At 45.7% G+C, this 25,785-nt stretch overlaps 1 protein-coding gene across 1 annotated transcript in view; it reads right to left on the reverse strand.

Annotated features, from left to right (window-relative positions):
- Positions 1-25,785, reverse strand: part of adcy2b (adenylate cyclase 2b (brain)) — a 905,909-nt gene that overhangs the window by 132,724 nt on the left and 747,400 nt on the right. Inside the window, exons 12-13 of the mRNA XM_078539078.1 lie at positions 22,738-22,781; positions 21,752-21,832 (exon numbers count right to left, since the gene is read on the reverse strand). Of these exons, the coding sequence (XP_078395204.1) occupies positions 21,752-21,832; positions 22,738-22,781 (125 nt within the window). The remainder of the gene's footprint in view (positions 1-21,751; positions 21,833-22,737; positions 22,782-25,785) is intronic.

The following is a 25,785-nucleotide window of genomic DNA, read 5'->3' on the forward strand; positions in this document are numbered from 1 at the left end:
GTAGAAGAGGGTGGGGTGGTAGAGAAGTGTTCTTTGCGGGAGTCTATATCAGCCCAGGGTTTTTAGGGGGCAATTCTCCCACATAAACCTCATTGATGATCAAAGTTTGAGCTGTGCTTCATGAAGGAAGTCCTCACTGAAATCTTCCATCTGATGCCACAACACTAATCTCAGAGCAGGGCAAATGTGAAGGCAGCTATGAAATTTTATGAACCTGGCTTCTTACAGGCTGGTGCTGGAGGTATTAATGACATCTTGTACTGTGCAGTGCACGATTGCATAAGACAGCTCTCAAAGGCCCTCTGTTCAAAGAGAGATAACTCTCTTGCATTACATCTTGCCAGAGAGAAGCAGGCAAAGTGAGCAACAGGGTTTGCAAGTATTCCAGGTTTTCCAATAGCACAGGCTCCAATTGATGGCACTTATATTGCTACAGGCCCCACCTGCCAGCTTTTCCATGTACTGGAGCCAAAAGAGATTTCATTACCACAGCGTGTAGCTGGTGGTGACCACATCATGCAGATCAATGCCCTGTATTCCTGGGCAGTCAATATGTGTTCATTCTGAAGTTGTCTGCTGTACCAGCTATATTTTAGCTGCACAGCAAACCAAAGGTTGGCTACTTGGTGACATAGTCTATCTGCTCATGAAATGCCTGATGAAAGGTGTGAAAACCACACACATGTGCACAGAATGCATATAATAAGAGGTGCACTGCCACAAGAAATATGATATAACAGGCCACTGACATGTTTAAGCAATGATTCCATGGCCTGGAATGCTCGGGAGGAGTCTTTCAGTACTTGGTTGAGCAGGTCTCAATATTTGTGATGGTATGTTGCATGCTGTACAATCTTGCCACAAATTACTGGATGAAAAGTTAAGGAGCAAGAGACCTGGATGAGGAGAAGGGGGAAGAAGAAGAAGAGGAATGGAGGCCGTAACCGAGAAAGCTCCTTTCTGCCTGGGCTGTACCCAAAGAATTAATTCAAATCTGATACCAGCAGCCTCAACCGCAATTCCTGATTCACCAGCAGTCCCACATTCCTTACCTACCCTCTATCACTGACCATCACATTGCCTTCTTAGCCATAATTCAATTACAGCCAACACAAAATGTATATTCAAACTAAGCTAATAAATTAATTCACATCTTATTGCATACAATCTTAAACTAATCATCCTTGTGCATTTCCTTACTGCATGTCTTCTTCATGTGTTTGCCTGCCCTAATTCGCCAACAAGGTGCTACTTCTGTGGCTGCAGCAGTGTTGGTGAAAGGATGCTAACTTTGGCCTTGGAGGATGGCCTCAAGCAGCTCCCGATCTAGAAGGCCCAGCTTCAGATTGCATCATCTCGCCCTGGGCTGCAGTAGTCTGTGCTGGCTGACTGACAGGTGGCTAAGGCACTGGCGAATGGGATCATGGATGTTGACTTCCTGAGAGAGGACAGCAGGTCTGTGCTCCATGGAGCCATGACCGCACACTTGGGGCACCACTTCAACAGTCCTATTGAAAAACAGTTTACTGGATGACTGTGGCACCCTGCAAACACTTTTTCACACTCTAATCCTCATCCATGATGGAAGCAGACTGAGCTGGCATGACAGTAAGCTGAACTTGAACTGCAGCACTCAGACTTTTGGTGGAAGATGCTTGTGCTGCAATTGAGACATTGGCCAGCAGATGCTGCATTGTTGGTCCACAAGTGTGTTGATAGATTTGCACACTAATTCTTTGCTGGAGACAATGGGCTCCAAACTCTGCACAAAGCCCTGTGCCAAGTTGGTGCTGGACTCCTCCATGTTTCTTGGCATTGAAAGCAACTTTTCTTGCAGGTTCCCCAATGCACCAAAAGAACCAAGCATTTTATTGTGCATACCACAGTCATCTTCTGTTGCTTGGCCCATTAAAGTCCTGATCGGCAACTTCTACAGCAGAATGTGTGTGTAACCTAGCCCTCCAGTGAGCTGGTACTTGCACCATCTTTGCCCCATGATCTGGCTACAGTCCACTTATGCCTGGTGTCTCAACACATGCAGGTCCTGCCTTTATACTATATATTGTCAGTATCTGAGCTGCAGTAATGAAATTAAGTGACAGCTGTGTGTCTTCATATAACTATTTTCTTGATCCTCCTCCACTGCCTTGACAGACTGCAGTTCTTGGGTATCTGAAAGGAAAAAAGGGACAAAGGCAAGATTGTGTTGAGGGGTGAGAGGAAAGTAAGAGGTGCATGCTTACACCATCTATAGCTTTAAGTCAGAAGAGATTGTAGGATGTGTGAGAAGCGAGAAGTAAGATTATGTATCCTGATGCTATCATCTTTAACAGATTCAGCCCTACCACTGGCTACGGCTTAAGCAATTGCACTTCCCAAAATGGTCATCACTGTCTTCTCCATGGGAGCTAGAACACGCAACTATGCCTCGTGCCCTCCACTTAGTTCTTGTTGCATCCAGAAACCTGCTGTCCTTACCTGGTCTGGCCTACATGTGACTCCAGATCCATAGCAATGTGGTTGACTCTTAACTGCCCTCTGAAATGGCCTGGTAAACCATTAAGTTCAAGGGAAATTAGGGATGGGCAACAAATGCTGGCTTTGCCAGTGACACCCACATTCCATCAAAGCATAAAAAAAGAATCCTCCAGTCCAAAAGGTAACCATTTACCAAACTCACTGTTTTCTGTGCTTAAGACCATTTATTTTATCCAAGTTTAGCCCTTCTATTACATGAGTCTCAACTTTGTTAACCAGCCTTTTATGTGGTACTTTGTCAAACACTTTCTTAAAATCCATATAGACAACATCCACTGCATTCCCTTCATCAACCCTCCATGTTCATTAAAAAATTCAATTAGTCAAGCATGATCTACCATTTACAAATCCATGCTAGATCTCCTTAATTAACTCAAACCTCTCCAAAATCCTGTTAATTTTTTCCCCTGATTATTGTTTCTAAAACGTTACTCCTCATCTGATGTTAAACTAACTGGTTTCTAGTTGCTAGTAGAGTCCTTACACTTTTCTTGAATAAAGATGCCACATTTGCCACTATACAATCCTCTGGCACCTCATCCATATCTAGGGAAGATTGCAAGAATACAGCAAGCCCTTCTGTTATCTCCACCCCCACTTCCTTTAGCAAACTGGGATGCAAGCCATCTGGACCAGGTAATTTATCCACTCAAAGCACAGCCAGCCTTTCTAGTACCCACTTCCTTTCAATTTTCACCCCATCCATTACCTTTACCACCTTCTGTTGCTTTGTCAGATTCCTCCTCCTTAGCAAACACCAAAACAAAGAAGTCAATGTGTATTCTAGCCTTGTTCTGTGCCTCTAAGTGTATACCACCCTCTTTGTTCCTAAAAGGGCCCACTCCAACTCTTACTGCACGCTTACTATTTACATGCTGACAGAAGATTTTTGAGTTCCTTCTCATGTTGACTGCCATTCTATTCTCATATTCTCTCCTGCCAGTCTTTGGTTCTATTTTCCCTTCGCATCCCATTGAAATGAACCTTCTTCTAATTTAGACGTTCTACTTTAGATTGTCCCTTGCTCTTCATTGCTAGTCTAAACCTTATGATCTTATGGGGCAGAATTTTGCCATCGGCGAGCAGGGGGCGGGGCCTGCTCACCAACGTGTAATATGACGTGGGATGATGTTGGGCGGAACCCCCAACGTCATCCCGCCCCATTCAAATTTTCAGGAAGGCGGGGGCGCAGCAAAATCAGCTGCGGGCCCGCCGACCTGTCAATGGCCAATTGAGGCCATTGACAGGATCATTAAAACAATTAAAGGACCTGCCGGTCCAACCTTAATGGTGGCGGGCAGGCCAGGGGCCCTGGCGGGCAATAGAGAAAACATGAAACCTCATCCACCGGCAGGATGAGGTTTCATACAGGGTTTTAAACATTTTAATAAAGTTAGTATGTATATTATGAACATGACCCATCTCATGTGACATTGTCACATGAGGGGGATATGTTAGGGAATTTTTTTTTCTATTTTTAACATTTTTCAGAGTGTAAGCGATCTCCCTGAGGCAGCACTTAGCCTCAGGGAGATGTGCGCTCTTTCATGCGGATGCGCGAAAGAGCGCACTCTCACTTTTGGGGAATCCCCCTGTCCGCACAGGGAGTGCATAGCGCTTCCCGCCGGACGTCACGCTGGGTGGGCCTTAATTGTCCCGCCCACATAAAATGGCGGCGGGGCCCGCTTCTCCGGCAGAGATTGGCTCCCCGCCCGCCGGAGATTGGGTCGGGTCCACCTGCCTGGCAGGCAGAAAATTCTGCCCATGATCTGCTGATCAAAACCAACTTACTCAAGTGATCCCCCGAGACAATTGGTTCACTCAGCCCAACTCATTCCACAGCACCAGATCCAGCGATGCTTCATTTCCAATTGGGCCATGAATGTTCTGATTAAGGAAGTTCTCCTGAACACATTTCAGAAATTCATCCCCCTCCTTACCCTTTACCCCAACACTATTCCATTTGATATTTGGGTAATTAAATCCCTCCATTCTGTAGTTCTCGCACATCTCTGTGAATTTTCTGCAGCTTTTCTTCTTTATCTCTCTCTCACTAGTTGGGGGCTTATGGAATATCCCCATTAGCATAATTATACTCTTTTTGCTTCTCAAATCTAACCAAATGTCAGGTCATGTGAGGTCCTTAAATTTCTTTAGTACTGCATCAAGGTTCTTGGGGCTAAATCACTAGTATTGGTCTCCGCAGCTACCTGTTCCTGCTGCCTTCACATCATGTATCTGAAAGATCTCCTGTCCACCTATGCATTCAGGACATCTCTCCTCTTTTCCACCTTTGCCACCAAGACCTTCTGTGCAATGTCATAAAACCTCAGTGTGCATTCTGTCCATTAGTAAGCCATTGTTTTTTGTTGCACAAAATTATTCCCAATGAATGATCTCAGCACCTCAAGCAGCTACAATGCATCTTCCCTTTAAGTGGTGCAAGCTAGCTTCATGCAGCACTAACAAGAAACAACAGTGGGTCCCTTGCTGATGCATGCCGTCAGTGAACAATATGATTTGTGTGACTGCACACAGCAATCATTATAATGCACAGGCAGCATGAAGAGGGCGAGCTGCCTACATTACATTGAAAGGGCGCATGCTAATTGTGCATTGTGATCCCCACTGATTCAGGTGTCCAATGGTGTTGCTAGATGCTGATCTGATATTTAAAGGATTCTGCCAGAATAGCTGGGTAAATTTGGAACCTATGGGATCAGTGTGAGATGTTGGCAGGTGAGTCCTACATGTGATTTAAAAGGCCAGTGAAAGGAACTGCTGTAAAAGTAGAGAAAGGAGGCAGAATTAAGGAAAGAGAAAAATAGACTGAAATAGAGAGAGACACACTGACAGAGGAGGAAGAGGAGACGGGCAGAAGAAACAGAAATGGAGAAGAGATATGCAGACAATTGTAAAGGGAAAGGAAAGAAAAACAAATAGAATTGAACATATGTGAGGGAGAAGAGTGGGCAGAAGAGATGGAGGTTAATGGATTGGTCCACAGGTTACAAGAAAAGCAAAATAGATTAGCGATTGGATGTAACATCTAATTATGATTACACTTAACTCAGAAAGAGTTTAATCAGATTGGCCCAGTCATTTATTATATCACAAAAAACTAGTGCATTGATCCAAAGATGTGTTGTTTGTATTAAACTACTTCTAACCACTTATAAGATAAATAATCATGCCTAAAATGGCCCCTGCATGATCCAGTTTTTAATGTTCATTGACATTCCATGACTAGATTTTACCAGGTGATAATACTTTAGTTTTGCAGTTCAAATTCCTTTTTTGGGAAACATGGGCCCTGATATTTACAGAGGCAGGTTTTGTGAGTGTGTGGAAGGCATTTTGTTTGGACAACAAGTGCTGTAGAGGTACTTGACTTTTCCACAAAGCCGTCCTGCCCACCCAGACCCACCTGCCCCTTTTAGTTGCCAGGTTTCTCAAGGCCTGGGTTAAACCAGGGTTATGTCTAGAAAATTGGTTAAGTCTCAGGAACACAGGTTCATTGTAAAATTGAAATAACCAAACTGCCTCCTGGGAGCAGGTTGACTGCTTGCACTCCCTTTTCACTTCCATTAAACCCAGAAGTGGGTTGGTTGGAGATGGGTTGGAATTGGGTTTGAGAATTTTTAAAATTTTCACATCTTACCTGACTAAAACCCATCCATTTTGGAGTCTAAATTTCCATGATCAGGATTCTTATCTGAACATTGGCTGTGCACTGCAATTTTCCTGATGTGTTAGTATTGAGAATTCTGTGGTAGTTCAAGGCAGGAGTCAAAATATTTATTTTGCCCAAGTGCTCTGCTTGAGATTTTCCCAAGAGCTACTTTTTGATTTTCGGTGACTACTTTTTGATTTTCAGGGACTCCTTTTTCATTCTTGCTAACTCCTGATGCAGTCAAGTAGTAACATTACCTTCGGTATTTGTGTTGACATATGGGGTATTTGGACTCACACAGAAGCAGATTTAGAATAATTCATCAATATCCTCAATAATCATCACCTCTCCATTAAACTTAAAGCTATAACACACAAAGAAAGCATTAATTTCTTTGACGCCACAGTATTTAAATTGGCACAAGTAAACAACAGGCATAATTTAGCAACGAAAGTTTTTTTACAAAATACCTGACACCAACTTCTACACACAAAAAGCCATCATCCTAGACATGCCTTCTGCAGACTGGTAAGGTCATACTTTATGCATTTTCATCACATATGCACAAATCTGGAAGATTTAACCGGGCAGTTACTATCCTTTTTACTGCATCTCAGGTTTAAATTTAACAAATGATCTAGCATTGAAATTGATCTAGCATCAATCGGTGTTTGCAGAAAAGAGTTCCGAACTTCTACCAAACTATATTTGTAGAAGTGTTTCCTAATTTCACCCCTAAAAGATCTGGTTCTAATTTTTAGATTATGCTCCCTAGTCCTAGACTCCCCTAAATTAATTGATCATTTATCTCATGACATTTCCTTCATTACAACAGTGACTACATTTCCAAAGTATTTCATTGACTGTAACGGACTTTGGGATGTCCTGAGGCCATAAAACGCACTATAAAAATGCAATTTATTTATTACTGTTTGGGATCTTGGTATATGCAAAAGGGTTGCATGTTTGTCTCTAACACTGCATCTCATGAAATTCAAAAAATGTGAAATACTTTGAGATGTGATAACACATAAATGCAAACCTTTCTTGTGAAATAAAACTATTCAGTATTAAATTATTCAATTAACAGCGTTCATTAAAATAGTATCCACTACATTTTTTCCCATGCAGTAGCTCCTGAACTTATGTAGCCTTAAGCTATAGAGACTCCACATTCATTTGCGAAGAATTCATTACCTCAGTGATTTCAAACTTTTCTGGCTGCCAATTAGCTGAGCATTACCTTATTGACAGGTTTAAAACGGTTCCATCTCCCTCAGAGCCTCTCCCCTCTTTTGCAGCCCCTTGCCCTTGGCAGTTTCTCCCTCACTTCACAGCATTTCCCCTCCTTCACAGCCTCTTGCCTCTTTGCAGCCTCGCATCCCCACTGCAGCCTCTCCCTCACTGCCTCTACCCCCACTGCAGCCATTCCCTTGCTGCTTCTTCCCTCCTGCATCTGGTCCCTCGCTGCATCTCTCCTTTCCTCTGCAGGCAGCCTCTCCCTTGCCACCTCTCCCCCTGCTGCAGCCATTTCCTAGCTGTCTCCCCCTCTCCTGCTGCAGCCTGTCCCTCACCAACTCTAACCCCCATTGAAACTGCTCCTTGCTGCCTCTCCACCCTTCTCCCCGCACACCACCCCTCCCACCCCACCCTTCGCAGCCTCTCTCATCACTGCTGCTCTGCTGCTCCGATTCACGGTGGTCAGACCTCAGGCTGAGCCCCACCATTCATCTTCCCACTGCTCACTGCTCCTCCAATCTCAGGCTGTTTCTCTCCCATGTTTGCTGCTGATAGGCTCATTATCAGCAGCAAATGCGGGAGTGAAACAGCCTGAGGTTGGAGGAGCAGCCTTTACATAATCTCTCACTTACACGTACTGACTTTCCTCTGTTTGATCACCCCGTGATTGAATTTTCCCAGGTGTTTTGGGGACTTTCGTGGGGAAGTTAGCTTATCTGGTTCAAGGTCAATTCTGGTGTCTAGACCAAATTAATTGCCATTGAGTCATACAGTCATAGAGTTTTACAGCACAGAAAGAGGCCCTCCGGCCCATCGTGTCCACGATGGTCATCAAGCCCCTATCTACTCTAATCCCATTTTCCAGCACTTGGCCCGTAGCATCATATGCTATGGCGTTTCAAGTGTTCATCTAAATACTTCTTAAATGTTGTGAGGGTTCCCACCTCTACCACCCCCTCAGGCAGTGTGTTCCAGATTCCAACCCACCCGCTGGGTGAAATTTATTTTCCCCAAATCCCCTCTAAACCTCCTGCCCCTTACCTTAAATCTATGCCCCCTGGTTATTGACCCCTTCACTAAGGGGAAAAGTTTATTCCTTTCTACCCTATCTATGCCCCTCATAATTTTGTACAACTCAATCAGGTCCCCCCTCAGCCTTCTCTGCTCTGTTGGCGTGTGTGTCCATAGATCTCTGAAGGCGGAGGGGCATGTTAGTGGGGTGGTGAAAAAGGCATATGGGACACTTGCCTTTATCAATCGAGGCATAGCTTACAAAGGTAGGGAGGTCATGTTGGAGTTGTATAGAACCTTGGTGAGGCCACAGCTGGAGTACTGTGTGCAGTTCTGGTCGCCACATTATAGGAAGGATGTGACTGCACTGGAGGGGGTGCAGAGGAGATTCACCAGGATGTTGCCTGGGATGAAATATTTAAGTTATGAAGAGAGGTTGGATAGACTTGAGTTGTTTTCGTTGGAGCAGAGAAGACTGAAGGGCGACCTGATCAAGGTGTACAAGATTATGAGAGGCATGGACAGGGTGGATAGGGAGCAGCTGTTCCCCTTAGTTGAAGGGTCAGTCACAAGGGGACATAAGTTCAAGGTGAGGGGCAGGAGGTTTAGGGGGGATGTGAGGAAAAACTTTTTTACCCAGAGGGTGGTGACGGTCTGGAATGCATTGCCTGGGAGGGTGGTGGAGGCGGGTTGCCTCACATCCTTTAAATAGTACCTGGATGAGCACTTGGCACGTCATAACACTCAAGGCTATGGGCCAAGTGATGCTAAATGGGATTAGGTAGGTAGGTCAAGTGTTTCTCACATGTCGGTGCAGACTCGATGGGCCGAAGGGCTTCTTCTGCACTGTGATTCTGTGATTCTCTAAGGCAAACACCCCCAGCCAATCTAGTCTCTCTTTATAGCTGAAACGTTCCAGCCCAGGCAACATCCTGGTGAATCTCCTCTGCACCCTCTCAAGTGCAATCACATCCTTCCTATAGTGTGGCAACCAGAACTGCACACAGTACTTCAGATGTGGCCTGACTAACGTTTTGTACAGCTCCATCATAGCCTTCCTGTTCTTGTATTCACTGCCTCGATTGATAAAGGCAAGCATCCCATATGCCTTCTTAACCACCTTATCTGCTGCCTTCAGGGATCTATGGACATGCACACCAAGGTCCCTCTGATCCTCTTTACTTCCTAGGGCCCTACCGTTCATCATGTACTCCCTTGCCTTGTTAGTCCTCTCAAAATGCATCACCTCACGCTTTTCAGGATTATATTCCATTTGCCACTGTTCTTCCCATCTGACCATCCCATCTATATCATCCTGTAGTCTAAGGCTTTCCCCCTCGCTATTTACCACACCACCAATTTTTGTGTAATCAGTGAATTTACTGACCATACCTCCTACATTCATGTTGAGATCATTAATGTACACTACAAACAGCTAGGGACCCAGCACCAAACGCTGCCACTGGACGCAGGCTTCCAATCACAAAAACAACCTTCAACCATCACCCTCTTCCTCCTACCCCTAGGCCAATTTTAGAACCAATTTGCCAAATTGCCCTGGATCCCATGGGCTCTTACATTCTTGACCAGTCTCCCATGCGAGACCTTGTCAAAAGCCTTACTGAAGCCCATGTAGGCTACATCAACTGCACTACCCTCATTTACACATCTCGTCACCTCCTCGAAAAATTCAATCAAATTTGTTAGACACGATCTCTCCCTGACAAAACCATTCTGATTATCCTTGATTAATCCTTGCCTCTCCAAGTGGAGATTAATTCTGTCCCTCAGAATTTTTTCCAAAAGTTTCCCCACCACTGATCTTAGACGCACTGGCCTATAGTCCCCTGGTTTATCCCTACCACCGTTCTTGAATAATGGTACCACATTAGCTGTCTTCCAGTCCTCCTGCACCTCTCCTGTGGCCAGAGAGGATTTGAAAGTTAATGTCAGGGCCCCTGCAATCTCCTCCCTTGCCTCCCATAGCAGCCTGGGATACATCTCATCTGGGCCTGCGGATTTATTCACTTGTAAGCCCACTAAAACCACCAACACCTCCTCCCTCTCAATGCTAATTTGTTCAAGTATATCACAGTTCCCCTCCCTGATTTCTATACCTATATCATATAGTGAACACAGATGCAAAGTACTCATACCTCACCTAGGTCTTCTGGTTCCTCACACAGATTGCCACTTTGGTCCCTAATGGTCCCTACTCTTTCCCTGGTTATCCTCTTGCCCCTAATATACTTATAAAACACCTTTGGATTTTCCTTTATTTTACCCGCCAGTGTTTTTTCATACCCCCTCTTTTCTCTCATAATTTATTTTTTAAGTAACCCCCTGCACGTTCTATACTCCTCTAGGGCTTCTGCTGTTTTGAGCCCTCGGTATCTACCATAAGCTTCCCTTTTTTCCCTTAACCAATCCTGTACATTCCTAGACATCCAGGGTTCTCTGGACTTGTTGGTTCCACCCTTCAGCTTTACAGGAACATGTTGTCCCTGCGCTCTCACTATTTCCTTTTCGAATGACTTCCACTGGTCTGATGTAGATTTTCCTACAAGTAGCTGCTCCCAGTCCACTTTGGCCAGGTCCTGTCTTATCATATTGAAATTGGCCTTCTCCCAAATCAGAACCTTTATTTCCGGTCCACCTTTGTCCCTTCCATAACTACCTTAAATCTTACTGAGTTATGGTCACCAAACTGTTCCCACACTGACACTTCTATCACTTGCCCGGCTTTGTTCCCTAAAATTAGGACTTTCTACGTGCTGGCTTAAAAAGCTGTCCTGGATACATTTTAAGAATTCCGCCCCCTCTAAGCCTTTCACACTTTGTCTATCCCAGTTAATATTGGGGAAGTTGAAATCTCCTATTATTACCCTATTATTTTTACACTTCTCTGAGATTTGCCTACATATCTGCCCTTCTATCACTCCCTGACTTTTGGGGGTCTATAGTACATTCCCAGCAATGTGATTGCTCCCTTTTTGTTTTTAAGTTCTACCCTTATGGCCTCATTTGAGGAACCTTCCAATATATCATCCCTCCTCATTGCAGTAATTGACTCCTTGATCAATATTGTGACCCCCATCTCCCCCCACCCCTGTCTCGCCTGAAGATTCTATACACCAGAATATTGAGCTTTCAAGCCTGCCCCTTCCTCAACCATGTTTTCGTGATAGCAATGATATCATATCCCCACGTGTTAATCAACACCATCAACTCATCTGCCTTACTCGCAAGGCTCCTCGCATTAAAGTAAATGCCATCCAGCCTCACCATGCTCTTTTGCGCCTCGACTTGGCTATATACACTCTGCCTTCCAGACGGACTTGGTTTTTCTTCTATACTTGTCTGAACATCACCCCCTACTATACCTCCTCTCTGTATCCCATCCCCCTGCCAAATTAGTTTAAACCCCCCACCAACAGCACTAGCAAACTCCCCCGCAAGGATGTTGGTCCCATTCCGGTTCAGGTGCAACCCATCAGACTTTTACAGGTCCCACCTTCCCCAGAAACGGATGCAGTGATCTAGGAATCTAAAGCCCTTCCTCCTGCACCAACTCTTCAGCCACGCATTCACCTGCTCTAGCCACCTATTCCTAAACTCACTAGCACGTGGCACCGGGAGTAATCCAGAGATTACAATCTTTGAGGTCCTGCTTTTCATCTGCTACCTAGCTTCCTAAGTTCTTGTTGCAGGATCTCATCCCTCTTTTTACTGATGTCATTGGTACTAATGTGAACCACAATCTCTGACTATTTGCCTTCTTCCTTCAGAATGCCCTACAGCTGTTCAGTGACATCCTTGACCCTGGCCCCGGGGTGGGGGGGCAACACACCATCCTGAAGTCACGTCTGCGGCCGCAGAAACGCCTGCCTGTACCCCTCGCTATTGAGTGTCCTACTTCTATTACTCTTCCTCTCTTTCTTCCACCTTGTGCAGCTGGGCTCTGGCTTCACTCCCCAGAGGAACTGTCACTCTCACCATTTTCCAACACAGAAAAACTGTTCTTGAGTGAGATACACTCTGGGGCTTTCCTGACCACCTGCCTGCCTCCCTTCTTCTGACTGGTGGTCATCCATTCCCTCTCTGGCTGCACTTCCTTAAACTGTGGGGTGACCACGTCTAAAAACATGCTATCCATGTAACTCTCAGCCTCGTGGATGCACTGCTGTGCCTCCAGCTGACGCTCAAGCTCCGAAACCCAGCGTTCAAGCTGGTAAAACTGGTGGCGCTTCCTGCAGATGTGGTCACCCAGACTGCTAGGAGCGTCTAAGATGTCCTACATTCTGCAGGCCGTGCAACACATGGGACTGAGCTCCCCTGCCATACCTTTAGTTAAAATACTCTTATCCCAAATTTTAGCCAAGTAGAAAATTATTTAAGTTTCTTTCTTTTTTTAAAAAAAGCCAAAACTCTTACCTTTCTTTAATGTAGCTTTAAAGTGGAGAAAAACAACTTACCCACTACCTACCAATCAGCACTCTGCTTTGCGCTGACGTCACTTTCGTCAGCCTTTTTGAATTCTGGCGGGGTTCCAGTTGGGCTTAGCTGCTGCTCCGACAGGCTCCATATGGGCCCCAACCCTCAGGCTTTTATTGAGAAGCTCCATTGGCGCTGTTCACCCCAGGTTCGCTCCACTCCCACTGCTGCTCCAACTGGCTGTGTGGCTTGTGTGGTACAAAAATATGTCGCCCTGATAGGATAATTTGGTGCAGGTTAGGAATAGGTAGGTGTCCTCCACAGACAACTTGGGGCCATTTAAAACCACCAGGTCTCATTTAAATGTGTCTGCACTGCATCCTGCCTCAAAGTTGGTGGGACTGACATCAGGGCCACTGGAAAATCAGACTGGAGGGTGAAATTGCTGAATCTCAGAATAATATCTGGATGCCACTGTGTAACATTATCGTTCAGAAGTGGTGCGACTTCCATGTTGCACACATGCCCCGCACTATCTGTTCTTGTTTCTCGTTTTCTATATACTACATACAGCATGCAGTCCAGCGGTCAAAGGTGCTGTCAATCAGTCAGGTAGAGTGAGGCAGAGGTGGGTGGGGTTTCGGGCAGCCACGCAGCACACTAAACTCTGGCCATCCAGCTGGTGGCCAGGACTCTCTGGCATGCATTAAGGGCCTTCAGACTTAACCAAGAGAGGTTCTTAGTACACCCATGCTAACCCACGCATCTCTCTCTTTCATCCTGCAGGAGAAGTATATCAGGAACATGGGGCCTGGTGACCTAGCTGTAAGCCTCATGGCTTACAGGGAGTGGAGACGAAGGAGAAGAGAGCAATGGAGGCACCTGGCTGGGCAGAGGGAGGACCAGAACCCTTAAGAAGAAGGGGCAGCTGGGACACCTGCGTACGCCACTGAAGAGCCACAACAAACCGTAGCTGGTTGGTACCTAACTAGACCCAGGGACTACATATGGTGCTTGTCATTCAGGCAGGAGACTGAGAACCAGTGTCACCATAGACTGTGCATGTCCAGGGAACTGGCCAGTCACATCTGCTGCCTGCTGCAGGATTTAGTGCCAAGGGGACAAAGAGGGCATCCACTGCCAGTGGCTGTGAAAGTGACGTGGCGTTCAATTTTTATGCCAGTGGATCCTTTCAGGGCTCCACAGGTGACCATTGTGGGACCTCCTAAGCCTCCACACACAAATACATCCAGGAGGTCACAGACGCCATATTCACGAAGCAACACAACATCGTGCATTTCATCCGGGACCAGGAAAGCCAGGAAGCAAGAGAGCTGGGATTTGCGCGGATCTCTGGTTTCCCACAGGTGTAGGGTGCCATCAGCTGCACTCACGTGGCACTCAGATCTCCGTGACAACAAGAGGTCAACTGCAAGTGCTTCCATTCGCTGAATGCTCAGCTGGTGTGTGACCACCACAAACGCATCCTACAGGTCTGCGCAAGATTCCCAAGGAGTGTGCACAACTCCTACATTTTCAGTATGTCTCAGATCCCTGCCGGCCTCCAGGGTCCACAGAGGCTGCAGGGCTGGCTCCTCAGGGACAAAGGCTACCTGCAGAGGACGTGGCTGATGACACCCGTGCGGTGGCCTCAGACTGCAGCAGAGCGAAGTTATAATGAGGCTTATGCTGCAACTTGTATTTTGGTGAAGCAGACCATCGGAATGTTGGAAAAGAGGTTCTGGTGCCTGGACCGGTCTGGTGGAACCCTGCAATATAATCCACAGAGGGTGTCAGGCATCCTCATCGCCTGCTGCGCCCTCCGCAAACTGGTGCTGCAACAGGGAGAGGAGCTGGCTGAGGAGGAGATGAAGGAGCTACATGTCTCCTCCAATGAGGAGGATGTCGACAGGGATGTGGGTGATGAGGTCCTTGGAGGCAAGGGCGATGGCGATGAGCCAATATCACTGGCCAGACAAGATAGGCGTGCTCAGGACACCCTCATAGCTTCTAGATTCGTAGAGGATGATGACGACATGGAGTGAGGACACTCCATAGATCTTCACATAGCTTATGTGAATGTTTTATCCTGTCTGGCTGATGGCAGCTCCCTTGCGTTCTGTGAACAGGATCATATCAGGGAGATGCTGCGGGAAACTTTACCTTCTCCTGATCCTATGGCATCCTTCCTGAGCTGAACCCTTCAGGACCACACTGTCACCAGACACAGATGCTGATGAGATGGGGGCCAGCCGCACCTCAACGGTGCCAAAGCACAGAGAGAGAGTGACAAAAATCTGTGTGGCTGGTCCAGGACATTCTGGCAACAATGGTAAGCCCCGTCAAGATGCAGGCATGACTGATGTGACCAGTGACAGTGAAGGTGCATCATCAGTGTGCTGGGAAAGTTACACAAAGCAGAGGGAAGAGGCCTTGGACTGAGACACCTGTCTTTGTCTTGTGCATGGACCAAGGTTTCACATCTGACTGACACAAACACTGCTCATCAGAACAAGGAGCCATAGGCAAGGAGACATTCTTGAGAGTTTATTTACGATAGTGAACGTTACGTACAAGTGATTAACACTCATGCCCAGGCTCTGCAACTTTAAACTTCTTAATCCTGCCGCTACATCTTGGTACTACCCCAACATCCACAGTGGAGGTGGAGGCAGCCTGCTGACTGCTACATTGGCGGGAATCCTCTGGAGGGCTGAGACCTGGAGGGCCCGACCTTCTTTTGAGGGCCTGCTCTGTGGCACTGGCACCCTCCTCGGCTGTGGAGCTGGAGCTGTTGGGGTTACAGGAAGAGGGGATTCAGATGGGCTGGACAGTGCCGGAGTCACCTGGGTGGATGGCCCTGGGGTTTGCACCTACTGATCCTCCTCCCTATGGGTGCCCGAAAGCCCTGGATGACTCCTTGAGGAGAAGAGGAAGCTGGACTGAGATTGAGCTGCCCTGCACCCCACTCGCGTTAACACCGTTGGGGGCCAACTATGATGTCAGCGATGGAGTTCAGCCCTCGCAGCAGTGCAGGACCAATGTCCTCAGACCAAGATCTCCATGGCAGCCGCCATCCTGCCAGTGTTAACCTCGGTGCATTGGCAGGATGGTGCTATCACCTCAGACTTAAGGGTGATGGACCCTTCCATCGTGCCTTGCAATCTGAGGAGTGCAGCACACATCACTTCCTAATGTTCCCGAGCTTGCCTTTGCAACTCCAGCAAATGAGGTATGACCGAGTCCAGAGGCTTCTCATCTGACTCTGACTCAGCAGATTTCTGGCCTCCAGCAGTCCTCTGAGTTGCCGGACACCTGCGAAGTCCCTGATGCCACCTGCTGTGAATCAGACAGTGCAATGTGCTCTCCAGATTGTGACCCCGAGGATACTCTAAAGCTAGGTCCCACCGAGGTGTGTGTCTCGGTGTTGGTGGAGGGTGTGGGTGAGCCCTGTAACAGGTCTTCAATTAGGGTGTCATCAGATTCTTCTTTTGAGGTTTCTTCGGGACTTGACTTGAGGACCTGGGTCATGGACCCCCTTGGCTGATTCCCAGATGTGTCTGCGAAAGCAAGGAGAGATAATTATTGCATGGCAGTGGCTTGTGAAACAGGACACATCACTCACGGCATGGTTGTCTGATGGATGTTGCACTGCTGGATCCTCACTTGGTTAAGCAGCGCTGACCTCACCGTCAGCACAGGAATGGTCCAGATCCTTGCCAGCCAGCTGGATGGCTCTGTTTTCAAAGTCTGTGAGGGCCTTGATTTCAGGTATTCCTCCATCAATCTGCAACCTCTCCCTTTAATTGTGCGCCAGCTTGTCGTGCATGAACAGATATGGAGAGAATGCAAGCAGGACACCTGCCAGGCCAGATAACAAGGATGCCTTGTATGTGTGTGGGTGGTGAGTGGCACCATGGACTGGATGAGGACATGATCTGCAGAGCAAATGAAGGTGTGTGTGAGAGAGTGAATGGTGATGTCCCTTGAACTGGCAGTGAGTGAGGATGTGTGATGGGTTTGTGAGCATGAGTTGAGAGTGATGAGAAGAGTGACTTATCCTGGAGGAACGGAGGTGATCATTCATCCTCTTTTGGCATTGGGTGGCTGTCCTCTTTTGCAAGGCGTTGCCACTGACAGGCGCTTACCACTGCTGCCACTACCTCTCATGCTGGTTTGGTGACCTTGCTTGCTGGCCTTCGCCCAAAGCAAGAGTACAGGATATTGTGTCGGGCCTCCACTGCTCGACGGAGGCATCACTAAATCTGGGGATAACATGCTTCCTCCCTTTGGCAGCCATCAGTTTCCAGCAACTTCCTATCCCTTGAATAGTGGTAGCTCTGTACAGGGGAGGTCTTTAAATATGGCGCCCGGTTTACTGAAGGCCTGAGGTGATGGCAAGGCATGCGAATCAGAGGCCGCCCTGCCAGTGTTTCCCAGGAATGAATTATTAATGAGGCAGGACACAGCGGGAATGGAATGATGCGACGTGAAAACCCGCCATTGCGGCCGGCAGGTAAAGCGTCCTTTTTCCTGCCTGCTGTCACACTTTGTGCAAACCTGGGATGATTCCACCCATAGACGACAAAATTCATCATCACCTCCGATGTGTCAGTTTGGCCTTCGGCAACTGAGGAAAAGAGTATTTGAGGACTAAGACTATGTTTATGGTTTGCTGGGCAGTAGTGATCCCCACTCTCCTACATGTCTCGGAGGCTTGGACAACCTATAGCAGACACCTCAAAGCACTGGAAGAAGGCGGTCCAACAGCATTATCCTCTCCCAAGCCAACATGCCTAGCATGAGATGCTCATAGTTGCTCAAAAGCAGCTCCGTTGGGCAGGACTCTTTATTTGTACATCTGACACCAGACTCCCGAAGCAACTATTTTACTTAGAACTCAGTCGTGGCAGGAGACTCCAAGGAGGACAGCAGAAATGCTTTAAGGATGTCCTCAAAGTATTCCTAAACAGGTCAAACATCCCTGCCACCTCATGGGAGTCCCTGGCTTGTGACCGGCCAAAATTGAGAAGGTTCATTTGGGAAGGCACTGAAACTTATCGATGGACTTTATTGGGAACCGGCAGAGATGCAGTCGAGGCATTGAAGATAGTGCACAAACCATCAAACAAGTCAACGTTCTTCAAGGACCATCTGCCCACATTTGGCAGAGTCTACAGATCATGCATTGGACTTATCAGCCATCTCAAAACCCACTGAACTGGAGTGTAGGTGAGTCATCGTCCATCTTGAAGGACTGTCTAAAAAGAAGTAGGCCACTCCAGGGAGTTCAACATTGATGTAACACTGGATGTTCTAGCACAGTCCTTGGAGACAAACAGTGCTGTTTATCTTTGAATCATTTCCAGTTTGTTTATAAGGTGGGCTTGAGAGGGGTCCTAGTTTGGGACATGCCAAAGCTTTGTATGCAGCAACCTTGATTGCTTATAGTTGCATTTGATTAGATTTCTCCTTACATCGTTGGATTTTGTTTGCATCATTTACAGCATGATTTATGGATGCACCCAACTTATGTCACCTGATAGGAAGATATGGAAGCTCAGCTTAACCGATGTAAGTTTGACTCCCATAATGCTGTATGTGAAGGTCCTAGGTTGTCTGCATCTTGCATGCATGGTGTGGGTTGAAAGTGATTTTCTATCTATGGGACTTCTCTCAGTGCATCTAAGTTCTTCTGTACTTGGTTGTCTTGCCCACAAATTTGGCAGTTGTCTGCAAAGAGCTTGATCTTGGCATCAGGGCTGGTTCTATCTCCTATGTCATTTATGTACAGCAGGAACATCAAAGGACTGATGTAACTGATACTGAATGTGACTTCCCCATCATTACCACATTAACTTCTCTTGGCTAGTCAAGTTTCCATCCAGTGTAGGGTTTCACCTCTTTCCCTTAATGACTGATTTTACGCAGGACCTTTTGGTGAGCCACAGAATTCAATGCTTTACTAAGGTCTAGCTTCTGTATATCTATTTGTGCTTCAGGTTCTTGGTCAAGGTAATGCATGACCTCTTCCACAGTGTTCACAAGTTGCAACTCACAGGCGCGTGTTTTCAAAAATCCATGCTAATAAGTTTTCAAGTGTTCTTTTACATGGACCATGAATTTGTGGGAAATTATGTGCTCTAATATTTTACAAGAAACTGAAGGGAGTGAGACTGATCTATAGTTACCAGGAGTGATGTGCTGCCTTTTTTGAAGATGGAGCAGATGTTAGTAGTTAACCAATCTGCTGAGAACCCCCTTTCTTTTATTGACAGGTTGTATATTTTAATAAGTTCTGATGCTAGTTCTTCAGCAAATTTTTTTATTATGTACACTTGTATTTCATCAAGTCCACATGCTTTGTGCTGGTCTGATCTCTTTAGGGAGAGAATTTTCACCCTGTCAGGGTTGGGGGGGGTTGTGCGGGGGCGGGCGCAGACCCAATCAGCACTCCCGATTGGGTCCACGCCACCATTTTACATGGGCAGGCCAATTAAGGCCTGCCCAGCATGATGTGCGCCCGGAAGCGCTGTGTGCTCCCTGTGCGGGCGAGGGGAAAGGGGTGTTCCCTGAGTCAGGAGTGCGCATGCGCGCAAAAGAGTGCAGAAATCTCCCTGAAGTACAGAGGTGCCTCAGGGAGATAAGTTTTAAGCTTTAAAAATTTTAATTAAAAAAAATTTAAGACATGAACTGGGACATGTCACTGAACTTTAATGGAAAAATTTATTTAATTTATAAACCCTTCATGAAACCTCATCCCACCCATGGATGAGGTTCCATGAAAAATGCGAAGGCTGCCTGGGCTCTTTGCCTGCCCGCCAAACTTATGGTTGGACGGGCATTTTTCTCAATAGGGTTAATTAGTTAATTAATGGCCTTAACAGGCCTTTGACAGTTCGGCGGGTGCACAGCTGAGTCAGCTGCGTGTCTGCCGAACTGAAAATCTAAATGACATGCAGTGACGTCGTGACGCATGCCCAACGTCACCCCGTGTCATTTTATGCCTCGGCGAGCAGGCCCCGCCCCTGCTCGCCAAGCTGGAAATTCTCCCCAAGGAGTTTTAATGCTGCAGCAACATCTTAATCAAAGTTCAGCATGTTTGGATTGCGGGGGTGTATTAATTGATGGAATTATCATTGGGTCATTCGGGTGAACGTTGATCCATAGTGTTTATTTAGGGCTTCTGTTTCCCTGAAACATCTGGTATAAGGTTAGCGCTGCAGCGGAGGTTGCCACAAAACTGCCCCTAGTTGCAGGGTGTGGGAGGAGGGAAGGCAGGGTACAATCCTGCTTCTCCAGGCCCACAAGGAATCCTCACAAAAAATGAAAAAAAAAATGACTTAAGCTGACCTCTTAGGATCATTGCGTGAGCCTTCTGTGATTTTCAGTTAAAAGAGCAGCGTGGTGTCAATGACGTAATGGACCTGCAAATTTCACATTTCAATTAGGCCCCCTCTGGCCTGGGGCGGGTTGCCTCCGTGCCACTTGAATACTGGTAGTTAAAATGACAGAGGGTTTTAATGCAGTAGCATATGCTCAGCAATCATTCTGACTCCATCCCTGCCAGTTCCTTTGGATGAAAAATTCGACTATAGGTTCTGTGGCAAGTTTATACGGGGAGTGAGCATATTTCAACTGGAGTTTTATGAGGATTTTAATAATGTAATAATTTAGGATTGGCTGCTTTTGTGAGGCATTCTAAGTGATTTAAAAGCATTACTGCGCTTAGCTTTGGAGGCCCTTGTGCTGCTCAGCTATTAATAATTAGGCTACCACTTAACAAATAGCTATCCTTGCCAGATAAGAACAATATTGGGTGTACCAAAACCTGGGCAGAATTACCTGAGGCCCCTTGCCATTGCACGCAATGGGTGATTTATCAGAAAATAGTAGTTACACTGCCAGTTGTATTCCATGACCAGAAAATCTCAGACACCTCCCCAATTTTCTAATTAGCCTCCTGCTGTGAGCAAAACCCCACTGGTGCTTTTGGACTTTGGAAAATTCTGCCTGTGGTGTTCTGAGTATGAATTAAATCAATCTGCTAATTTCCATTTATTAGCAGCTCATTAATCCTCATGTATCTCACACCTTGCATATTTCACCTGCTAAACTAGATGCAGTGCATTTGCGGAGCCAGTCAATCAAGGAGCTGAGATAGACGAAATTACATAAAAGAACATACTGTGTGAAATGCAAGGGGACTCAATGAGTTGTGAATCAGGGGATTTGGAAGAATGGTTTCATGTGGCACCATTTGATTTCTGCATTCAAATTGAGAAAATGGTGGGGACAGAAAACAATAAAATCCACTACTGAGTACAAAATTCTGTAATAATTTCCATGGTAGTTGATTTGCAGAGCAATACAGGTCCTGGGGAGAATGTATCAAATCAATAGAGGAGAGTGCTTTTTGATTTGCTAATATAAGTATTTTTACTGCTTTAATGGATAATCTGATTCCTACCCATCTGGCTGGTCTCAGCAGTCACTCCTTAATCTCTGCTGCATTAGATGCTATTTGGGGTATGTGTGTGATTTCTGACAGGGCAGTGGCCATACATACAGCTATGCACTCATCTTTGAGAATCAGCAGCACATTGATGAGTTTCTTTTCCATCTTCTTACAGTAATTTTAGCTATTTTTGCCCCTCCATGTTACACTTCAACAGAGATGGTGAGGGAAGCAAAGCTTTGAATTCCTCCACAGCTGTTAAGGGTATTCTAAGCATCTCAAATACAAATTTACAGTAAATTGTGCAGCATAAATATTTAACTCTGAATTTTAAATTATTAATTTGTCAGCCTCCTCTACCTTTGAAGTAATACTTATTTTCTTTAATGTAAACTTACTTTTGTGAATTAATTCCGTCAATTGCTCGAATCATCCTTTCATTTAATTCCTCCTCAAATCTCCTTTTCTGCGACTTTGTTCTGCAACAGTAAAAACGGTCATCTATAAATGTACAGCATGGGATAGTTTTTATCAAGTAAATGTAACACCAAGTATTTCAGAGAAAGAGTCCTAGGATTCCCTTCATGTTTTCTTTATCACCACATGCACAGAACTCTTGCATGTAATTACTTGCTGACATACACTGGCCTACAAATTATGCTCCAGGATATGAAGAGCCATAACTCCAAAAAATGGAGCAGGCCCTATATACATCAAGTCTTCGCTTGTGCTGCCAGTTAGTGTGGGGCCTTGTGGAGGACAGGAGAGGGGCAGAGAGGGAATTGGAGTCCCTGTGACTGTGGGCTAACAGAAGCTGAGGGTATTTTCAGAGGCCAGTGCACCAGAAGAGATGTAACTACCACTTCTGTCGCAGAAGTGTGTGTGTTTGTTTGTGTGTGTTGGGGGATGGGGATGTTTGTGAAATCTAGGCATTGATGATAGTTGGACTTTTGAAGAGATCGTGTGTAGGAATTATTAAGTATTTCACCTGTTTTTCAAGGTAAAATGGGTACAATTTCTGGGCAAGGTTTTCTGCCCCATTAGCAGTGTTGGATTGACCAATGACATGTTGAAATTTCAGGTTTTTCAGAACCGTTGTGAACAAATGCTTAAGACTTTAAATGAAATGTCTCCTTGCTAATTTAGTGGAGATATCAGTTAGTTGGAGTAAATGGGTTAATTCCTCCACCAAATTGTAGTTAAGGAATTTCAGATGAATATGTTGACCATTCCTATGCTAACACCTCATAGCATAATTGCAGAACTTCAACAATCCTGAATATGAGAGAAGATCAGATGTATGCTTTGGCAGAGTGATTGAGAAAACAACCAATGGAAGTAATGAATTATAAGCTGGACATGAAGGATGATAGTTGACACTGACCTTTCTGTGCGTCGATGGAAATGGTACTGAACCATAGGTACATCCTGCAAAAGTGGAATATTATTTGATCATTGTTATCTGGAAAAAAGTCAAAACAGTAAGAAAACACACCATTTCATGGTGTTGTCAGACAATTGACAATGTTTCACTGTGTTTTTAAACATTCTCAGCTTTATGGGGCTGAAATTTGCGGCAGAACCCAGATCCGTTGTTTTATCACTCCATTTCAACAAAGTCTCAAATTCCATTGGGGAAGAGGTGGGTGAGCTGACTACCTGCCCCTATGTCTTGAGAGCATATCTGTGGGAGTTCAGGACCACCTGAAGTCCATCGATTGTAATTCCATTGGGTCCAACAGAGCTTTCATCGGCTGAGAGCTGGCATGACTTCCATTTTGGGATTAGCAAAGGCTCCAGGACTGTATTGATGAAGGGTAAACAATCCCAGAGTGGGTAAATTACCTCATTAAAAATAGCCACTTGCACCATTGGAATCACTAAATTTTAACAGTACAGAAGGAGGCCATTCAGTCCATCGTGTCTGCACTGGCCCTCCAAATAAACATTATGACCTAGTGCCATTGCCCTGCCTTTTCCCCATACCCCTGCACATTGTTTCTATTCAAATAACCATCTGATGCCCTCTTGAATGCCTGGATGGAACCTGTCTCCACCACACTTCCAGGCAGTGCATTCCAGACCCGAACCACTCATTGTGTGAAAACGTTGTTTCTCACATCACATTTGCTTCTTTTGCAAATCACTTTGAATCTGTGCCTTCTCATTCTTGATCCTTTTACGAGCGGGAACATCTCTCTATCTACTCTGTCCAGCCCCCTCATGATTTTGAACATCTCTATCAAGTCCCTTTTAGCCTTCTTCTCTCCAAGGAGAAGAGACCCAACCTCTCCAATCTATCTTTGTAACTGAAGTTTCTCATCCCCGGAACCATTCTTGTAAACCTCTTCTGCACTCTCTCCAAGGTGTTCACATCCTTCCTATAATATGGCGCCCATAACTGTACACAATACTCCAGCTGCGGTCTAACTGCAGTCTCATATAAATTCAGCATAACCTCCCTGCTTTTGTACTTTATGCCTCTATTAATAAAGCTCAGGATACTGTATGCTTTATTAACTGCTCTCTCCACCTGTCCTGTCACCTTCAATGATCTATGCACATAAACATCCAGGTCTTTCTACTCCTGCACCCGCTTCAAAATGTCACCCCTTATTTTATATTGCCTCTCCATGTTCTTCCTACCAAAATGCATCATCTCACACTTCTCCACATTGAACTTCATCTGCCACCTATCTGCCCACTGCACCAATTTGTCTATGGCCTTTTGAAGTTCTACACTGTCCTTGCAGTTTACAACACTCCCAAGCTTTGTTTCATCTGCAAACTTCGAAATTGTCCCCTGCACACCAAGATCTAGATCATTAATATGTATCAGGAAAAGCAAGGGTCCCAATACCGAACCGTGGGGAACTCCACTACAAATTTTCCTCCAACTCGAAAAATATCCATTGACCATTACTCTCTGCTTCCTATTTTTCAGCCAATTTTGTATCCACAGTTAACAAAAAATGCTAGCATTTTACCTTTGGTCTTTTCTGGATCTCGCTCCCACCACTGATCCTGCATAGCTCCTCTTCAAATTTCCTGGTAGATATTAAGCAGCATCTGTACAGGTGTGGACCACTAGCCTGTAGTATTTAAATAATCTCATCTTCATGATTTGGGACAGGCTTTACAGCGATGGATGATGGCAGACAGGAGTCCTTCTCCATTGCACCTCTACTGTCGAAGTGGAATTCTTGGAATTTTGGCTTTTATTTGTCAGTCTTGCATGGATAGCTTTATTTTGCAATGATTCTTGTCTGTAGCCATATATACAGAAACTTGTCTTTGGTCCTGAATTCACTTGGAATTAGTATTATTTTGTCCTTCTTATTTTTAAATTTAGACTTCACTCTCCCTCTGCCCCCAAACCCACAGCCCCATGCTGTGCATTAATTCCTAAGTGAGAAGCAGGCAGACAATATACTGTGAAGCTACTAATTTTCCATACATAACCTGCAATCCTTTAAACAAAACCAGAAGCTTCTTGTCTAGGATTCATAAGTGAAAGTGCACATCTCATTGCTTCACAGCACAGCATGAATAGATGCCTGCTGTTACCAAAATGAAGCGGCACACTCATATATTTATAGTTTCAGTTCATCAGTAGGTTGAAAGTCATTTCATCTTATATTATTTGTAGCTTTCCAGAAGAGAAACAGAATTTTTAAGAAAAGACAAACGGACCTAGACAGATCTTTTTACTTAAACATCATCCTGCACTTTTAAAATATTAATTTCAAGGTGATACGAGTAAATTTCTGACAAAAGCTTATCAATATTGTTTTCTAAAGCTAGTATTTCTCTCATTGTATTCTTCTCAGGAGGTTGGAGGATATGCTAAACCTGAGTAATGTAGCAGCAAAATTTAAATTCAGGCTCTGGGACTTTTCAGGTCCCACTGGGGGCAGGCATGGAGTGAGGCGAGACTCTAAAATACTGGCACTGGCCGGCATTCCTGACACCATTCCCAGCGCTGGCCATGTTGACCAAGGTGTGCAGGGGAAAGCAAAATCGCAATCCCATCCAACTCTTGATATAGGTCAATTAAGCTAGTAAGGAGCTCCTTTATAGCTCGTCAATGGATCAATGGGGTGCGGTGGGGCTGCGGTGAGTGGGGGGTGGGGAGAGGAATGTGGCAAGGGGATGTTGTGATTTTCATGGGATCACATGAGCTGCACTGCTTGTCTGGGGCAGACCAGGTGAAGGGAGGCAGGTACACAGTGGGGAGCCAGTCAGGAGCCATGCCAGGGAATTAGCTGAGCCCTATAAAAGAGCGAATGGCACAGCGGGGGATTTGGCCATTGACAAATAGGTGCTTGGTAAAGTGCAGGTGGAGCGGAGAATGAGTGGTAAGCACATAGACAGTGCAGAGGGTCCTCACCCACCTGGTATCACGGGACCACAGAACAGAGGGCAAGGATGC

This window comes from Cetorhinus maximus, chromosome 3 (assembly GCF_964194155.1).
Source record: "Cetorhinus maximus chromosome 3, sCetMax3.hap1.1, whole genome shotgun sequence".
Lineage (NCBI taxonomy): Eukaryota > Metazoa > Chordata > Chondrichthyes > Lamniformes > Cetorhinidae > Cetorhinus > Cetorhinus maximus.